At 44.1% G+C, this 7,866-nt stretch overlaps 1 protein-coding gene across 1 annotated transcript in view; it reads right to left on the reverse strand.

The window, feature by feature from the left end:
- Window positions 1-6,228, reverse strand: part of kcnq3 (potassium voltage-gated channel, KQT-like subfamily, member 3) — a 71,716-nt gene extending 65,488 nt beyond the window's left edge. Inside the window, exon 1 of the mRNA XM_030775517.1 lies at window positions 5,927-6,228. Within this exon, the coding sequence (XP_030631377.1) occupies window positions 5,927-6,228 (302 nt within the window). The remainder of the gene's footprint in view (window positions 1-5,926) is intronic.
- Window positions 6,229-7,866: the final 1,638 nt, after the last annotated feature.

The following is a 7,866-nucleotide window of genomic DNA, read 5'->3' on the forward strand; positions in this document are numbered from 1 at the left end:
AAGTCGAACGCTGGTTCAGCGCAGTGACCGCATCATCATGATTGCTGTTGTGTTGTCAACCTTTTTGTTAAAAAAAAAAAAAGAGGCTGCTTGGGCTGAATTTTGTAATGTTTTTCATTCACACACGTGCTCCTAAATACACATTACAGCTCACACATGTCTATTTTTAGTCGCCAAATGTGAGTGAAACACTCACACTATCGAGCCCTGAAACACACACACATACACTCACACTCACTCACTCACTCACTCTAACACACACACACACACACATACACTCACACACTCACACTCACTCACTCACTCTGTCACAGCCTGCACCTCAGTTTGGACTTTTGTTTTGTTCTGTCTTTGTGCTCCTGCTCTGTCTGTCTCCGCCCCTCACCTGTTCCTGTTTGTCCCGATTATTAACCTTGTTAATTTGAACCAATCCTGTTTTGCCCTGTTTTGTTTCCCTCTGTATTTAAGCCCTTGTGTTTCACTTGTCCTTGGTCTATCGTTGTTTGTGTTTTAGTGCACACTGTCATGCTGCACCTTTTTGTTATCGGCTTTTGTTATTAGTTTGCACGTGTATTTTAATCTTCATTTTGTCAGTAAAGTCTTCCGTTTGTCACCTTCAACCATCGTGTCTTGCACTTGGGTCCTGCACCACACCACCAGCGTGACACACTCTAACACACACACACACACACACACACACACACACTCACTCACTCATTCACTCACTCACACACTCACTGACTCACCCACTCACTCACTCACTCACTCTAACACACACACACACGCATGTTTAGCTAGATGTTGAGCTGAGGGGGTGGGGTGAGGGTGTGAATTGCCAGCTCTTCAAAAATCTGAACTGGCTAGTGCAATCCGTCCCATAAAATGTTGTTGAGAAATACATGCAGTTAAATTTTGTTTGGTGTTTATATACATTATAAATGTGACTGGTGAGGACGCTGGCTACATATTTCTCTGCACCTCTGTGACACTTCTCTCACACACTCTACCCTGTCTTCTGTCTTCTGTCTCACAACCTCACCCTGTCTTCTGTCTCACAACTTCACCCTGTCTTCTGTCTCCTGTCTCACACCATCACCCTGTCTCCTGTCTCACACCATCACCCTGTCTTCTGTCTTCTGTCACACAACCTCACCCTGTCTTCTGTCTCACACCATCACCCTGTCTTCTGTCTCACAACCTCACCCTGTCTCCTGTCTCACAACCTCACCCTGTCTTCTGTCTCACACCATCACCCTGTCTCCTGTCTCACAACCTCACCCTGTCTTCTGTCTCACAACTTCACCCTGTCTTCTGTCTTCTGTCTCACACCATCACCCTGTCTTCTGTCTCACAAACTCACCCTGTCTTCTGTCTCACACCATCACCCCTGTGCGATAATTCAAGGCGGAGATTAACACTAAGTTAATCTGTGAAGTAGCAACGAGATACATGCAGTTAAGACTTGGCCCATCCCCTTTAATCTTGTCCAACAAAACCATCTCTTCATAAAAATCTATCTCTTCGTTTCTACGTGTGATACACCTCACACACCGCACTCACTGACTCATGTTTAGCCGTCTCCACATATGCACCGCGGTTTTCCCAGACTGCCTGCACCCATCTGCCCCAGTCAGAGCGCCCCTGAAACAGCACTGTCTGTAGAACATTCACCTCTGTTTGCACATCCATAGTCCCGTTACAACATGCAGAAACTTCAGCCTGAAAATGGACTAAAACCTGTCACCACTTAGCAGTGCTGTCTCAACACAAGAGGAAATGCATACACCAACTTCAAACACACGCAGCCAAGCAGGTACTAAATGGAGTGATTGCACTCAGATCAATTTCACTGAGAATTTAGCAGAGGTGCCGTGTAAAAGTGGTGCTTCAAATCATTTATGCGGAGTTTCCACATTAAGCAGTGTGATTCAGGGTGGGGTAATATGGTAAGCAGTGTGATTCAGGGTGGGGTAATATGGTAAGCAGTGTGATTCAGGGTGGGGTAATATGGTAAGCAGTGTGATTCAGGGTGGGGTAATATGGTAAGCAGTGTGATTCAGGGTGGGGTAATATGGTAAGCAGTGTGATTCAGGGTAGGGTAATATGGTAAGCAGTGGAGATCAGCACAGGGATATGTGTTAAGTAGTGTAATTCAGGACTAGGTTATGTGTTAAGTAGTGGAATTCAGGACTAGGTAATGTATTAAGTGGCGGAGTTCAGGGTGGGGTAATGTGTTAAGCGGTGGAGTTCAGGACTAGGTTATGTGTTAATTAGTGGAATTCAGGACTAGGTTATGTGTTAAGTAGTGGAATTCAGGGCGGGGTAATGTGTCAAGCGGCGGAATTCAGGGTGGGGTAATGTGTTAAGCGGCGGAGTTCAGGGTGGGGTTATGTGTTAAGCGGCAGAGTTCAGGGTGGGGTTATGTGTTAAGCGGCGGAGTTCAGGGTGGGGTTATGTGTTAAGCGGCGGAGTTCAGGGTGGGGTTATGTGTTAAGCGGCGGAGTTCAGGGTGGGGTTATGTGTTAAGCGGCAGAGTTCAGGGTGGGGTTATGTGTTAAGCGGCGGAGTTCAGGGTGGGGTTATGTGTTAAGCGGCGGAGTTCAGGGTGGGGTAATGTGTTAAGCGGCGGAGTTCAGGGTGGGGTTATGTGTTAAGTGGTGGAGTTCAGGGTGGGGTTATGTGTTAAGCGGCGGAGTTCAGGGTGGGGTAATGTGTTAAGCGGTGGAGTTCAGGGTGGGGTTATGTGTTAAGCTGTGGAATTCAGGACTAGGTTATGTGTTAAGCGGCGGAGTTCAGGGTGGGGTTATGTGTTAAGTGGTGGAGTTCAGGGTGGGGTTATGTGTTAAGCGGCAGAGTTCAGGGCGGGGTCACTTGGGTGGTGCGGCATTAAACTGCACTGTGGCCAAACTCTTGCGGTCATGAATTTAAGTGTCAGTGTTGCCAAGGATACGTGTGAGTCAGAGACCCACACCCATCAGCAGGCTTCAGTGAGTTCTCTTTTTGTGAGTGGGACACCTAATCCTGACCCAAAACCCTTACAGGGGGAAGGCAGGGGAACATCCTGTGTCTTCACATGCGCTGTGTTCCCACAGAGATGTGTGTAAACTGGCTGCTGAATGGGGGAGGTAGTTGGCTTGGTGTTGTGCTGGAGGAGGGGAGAGATAGACCTCCCTGCCTGACATTTAAGTCACCAAGCATACAAATACTGATATTTAAGTCACCAAACATACAAACCACTGATATTTAAGTCACCAAACATACAAATACTGATATTTAAGTCACCAAACATACAAACTACTCATATTTAAGTCACCAAACATACAAATACTGATATTTAAGTCACCAAACATACAAACTACTCATATTTAAGTCACCAAACATACAAATACTGATATTTAAGTCACCAAACATACAAACTACTGATATTTAAGTTACCAAACATACAAATACTGATATTTAAGTCACCAAACATACAAACTACTGATATTTAAGTCACCAAACATACAAATACTGATATTAAAGTCACCAAACATACAAACTACTGATATTTAAGTCACCAAACGTACAAACTACTGATATTTAAGTCACCAAACATACAAACTACTGATATTTAAGTCACCAAGCATACAAATACTGATATTTAAGTCACCAAACATACAAACTACTCATATTTAAGTCACCAAACATACAAATACTGATATTTAAGTCACCAAACATACAAACTACTGATATTTAAGTTACCAAACATACAAATACTGATATTTAAGTCACCAAACATACAAACTACTGATATTTAAGTCACCAAACATACAAATACTGATATTAAAGTCACCAAACATACAAACTACTGATATTTAAGTCACCAAACGTACAAACCACTGATATTTAAGTCACCAAACATACAAACTACTGATATTTAAGTCACCAAACACACAAACTACTGATATTTAAGTCACCAAACACACAAACTACTGATATTTAAGTCACCAAACACACAAACTACTCATATTTAAGTCACCAAGCATACAAACCACTGATATTTAAGTCACCAAGCATACAAACTACTCATATTTAAGTCACCAAATATACAAACTACTGATATTTAAGTCACCAAACGTACAAACTACTGATATTTAAGTCACCAAACATACAAACTACTGATATTTAAGTCACCAAACACACAAACTACTCATATTTAAGTCACCAAACATACAAGCTACTGATATTTTAGTCACAAGACAAACAAACTGCTGACATTTAAGTAACCAATCAAACAAAGTACTGACATTTAAGTCACCAAACATACAAGCTACTGACATCTGCATCACCCAAAATACAAGCAAAATTGACCAAATTTGTCAGAACGTCACACAGGACTTACTCCAGCTCAGCATAAAGTCGGTTTGTCATTGTATGAGACAAGGATCAGCCTGTTATTTTCTCATAGTTTTCTTATATCTTTCCTTGAACATGTACAGTTTGTAACCTTTGGATTCTAGGATATTAAAGGTTAACAAATTATAATGTGTAAATACGTTAGAATATTAAACGTAGTTAACAAAGTTAAACTAGGTCTAGAATAGACCATTTCATCCGTTTTTTGGTAAATTGTGTACTGTTACTTTAAGAGAAGCATTTACTTCAGTTAAGTTGTGGAACTCGCGATGGAGTGGAGGCTAGATAGCTGTGGAGCCACACGGTTTTCATACCGTATCCTGTCATGTTTAGTTTTATATTATCCAACAAGGAAAATTCGTTGGAATTATACTGCTTGTGACACGTGTGAAATAAAAGTTGTTTGTGTTTTCCAACCTTACAAAGAACATCGAGTGCATGATTCAAAACGACTTCAGCTGGACATGTGTAAGCCGCAGCCTCCAGCTAGATCCTGTTTTACAGTAACAGTCATCCTGCCCAGGAACTGCCATCTATCTATCTGTGTGTGTGTGTGTGTGTGTGTGTGTGAGTGAGAGAGAGAGAGTGATGATAGTGTATATAGGGATGTGATATTGGCCAGAGGGGTAAATGACCATCTGTTTCCTGGACGACATTAATGATTCATCTTCACTTAGACAAAACAAACAGTTTCACCTCTCTCTCTCTCTCTGTCTCTCTCTCTCTATCTCTATCTCTTATCAAACACACACACACATTCTCAAACAGATCCACCAGTAATATGCAGATGTTACATGTATCTGTGTGGTACACTGACCCATCACTGTTACGTTAGTATCCTCGAAATGCACACTCACACAAACACACACACACACACACACACACACACACACACACAAACAAACATGCAGACTTACAGAGAGAGAAAATGTTTACACACTCACACATACTCTCTCTCTCTCTCTCTCTCTCTCTCTCTCCCTCTCTCACACACACACACACAGAAAGAGAGAGGGTTTCAGTACTATGGGAAGGATACTCGGTTCAGGACCATGGACAGTGGTGTTGACTTTCAGCACTGTGAACTGCTGCACAATATGACATAGTTATAGTAAAAAGCCTTGTGTAATGTACAGAGGAATAACCCAGGGACACCAAGCCTAAATTCAATTAAGCCAACATACACATATAATCAGTTTAATCAGTTCAATGCATCACATCTGGTGCATCACATCACATCACATCACAATTTAATATACTCAAAACTATGGCTTTAATATAGGACTTAACAATGATAAAAACATCTTATATACACACGTGTGCATGCGCGCACTCACACACACACACGCGCACACACACACACACGGGGAAACCGGAATAATCCGTTTCTGTGATAATTACGTTCTTCCCTCTACCCAAGGCATTCCTACCAAGCTCAAACCACAGGCTCCGCTGAAGTCTGAGAGAGAGGGAGAGAGAGAGAGAGAGAGAGAGAGAGAGAGGCAAATAGCGTTGGCATGGGATCACTTACACAAACGCGTGGTACAACAGGGCCCATCCTCGCGGTCTCTCGAGCGCGTCATAGATGAGATTCTGAATCCGCCGTTTACGGATGTTATTCCTTTTCACTGGGCGCGTGTAACCCAGTGGTGTCTTGGCGAGAAGCCCGATGCCCTGAGAGCCCCTTTTATAGTCTGGTTCCTTTCCCGCCCCGACAAGGAGCAGCGTGCCGTCTCTTTCCTGCCCCGCGCACTGCTCCAGTTCTCCGGCCAGCGAGTTTTTAGGCTCCCGTAAATTCTCGGCGTTAGTGGCATTTCTGGACCTGATCCCCATGTTCGCTACTCTCGAGCTCTGGCGTCGCGCGTGTGTCTGTCCGCGATGAGGCGCATGCCATGATCTGTTCAGTGAGATCTCAAACCTTTGTCAGTGTCGTGGGTCATTTAAGGATCTCGTGCACAAAGAGAGGCGCAAGGACGTCTGTCTGTGAGTGAGGGAAAAAGAACACACACCTGTCACGGACGTACACACGTGTGTATACACTCTCTCTCTCTCGCTCTCTCTCCCTCACTCTCTCTCTTTCTCACACACACACAAACACACATACACACAATCTTGCTTGGTAACATGGAAAAACCTCGTCTGTAAATAACCCAATAGGCGGCTGAGAGTGACACAGCTTCAAGGCGCGCCTCAAAAACACAGGCAGTAAACGTCTACATAAATGAAAAAAAGACCTTAAGTCAAGCCGTCCGTGCAACAATTGCTTTGTTTGTCAAACGGATACTAGTTACACGGATTGGTACCCGCGTTCATCGACCAGTAAATTGAATTCTTCTGAATCCTCTGTAGAGAATGTCGTTGTTATGACTTCAATGCATGCGAGCTCCCGAGAAAGCGAAACATATGCTAAATACTAAAAAAACCCCCATAACTGCGAATCCTTCCAGTGTTTCACTACAACCAGTTATCGACACGCACACCCGTCGCACATACTCGCATCCCATACACGGACCATACATTAAGCCTCACCGAGTGAAGCCGTGCTGTGAATAGAACCTGACCGCTCCCGTCGAATCATGATTTCGGACTTAAAAAAACGCCTCTCGCGCTGCCTTTACTTACAGCTCGTGCTGAAACAGACGACGTGACGGTGAGATTTCGAGGGAGGGAGGAGGCTCACGCAGGCAAGGAGTGCTTCAGACAGACATAGGCGCGAGACAGAGAGAGGGAGAGAGAGAGAGAGAAGGAGAGAAAGAGGGAGTGGAGGAGCACGTGATACACAGTGCTGACATAGCATCTAGGTAACAAAACGCATTATGATCGCGAGCTCCTCTTCAGCGAAGAGACGAAGACGTGGTTAGACGGGAATGTTACATCCCACCACCAACCCCTGAGAGAAAGTAGTGAGATGTAAAAGCATTCGTGCCTCCCCCCTCCCCGCCCGCTTCACACACACACACACACAGACACACAGACACACACACACACACACACACACAAACACACACACACACACAGGTGGTAAAACATATCCAATACTCACTTTAATCATACGTTTTTGCCCCAAGTTCAGCGTCTAATAAAATAAAATAGTGTCACAGGCCTTGTATCCATCTCTTTCCATTCACCATTCTTTCTCTCTCTCCGTTATGTAAAACACTCTCCTCTCTGTCCTGTCTTCCTTCCTCATTGCTGTGGGGTGTACATTAGCGAGGACCATTCTTCTAATGCTACCCTAATAAAATGACGGAGACCGTGACAGACTCACATCAGAGCAGGTGAGAGGTTGCCATGGGTGGAGCTAGTCGTTAGGGAAGAAGAACAGAGTTCAGGGACAGGCCAGCTTAAGGAAGGTGAAAGACTACACACACACACACACACACACACACACACACACACAAAGAGTGGGTAATGTAATAGCTCTGAATCATCGGTTGATGAGACATAGATGTGAGTGTGTCACATTTTGCA

Source organism: Chanos chanos, chromosome 5 (genome assembly GCF_902362185.1).
Source record: "Chanos chanos chromosome 5, fChaCha1.1, whole genome shotgun sequence".
Taxonomy (NCBI): domain Eukaryota; kingdom Metazoa; phylum Chordata; class Actinopteri; order Gonorynchiformes; family Chanidae; genus Chanos; species Chanos chanos.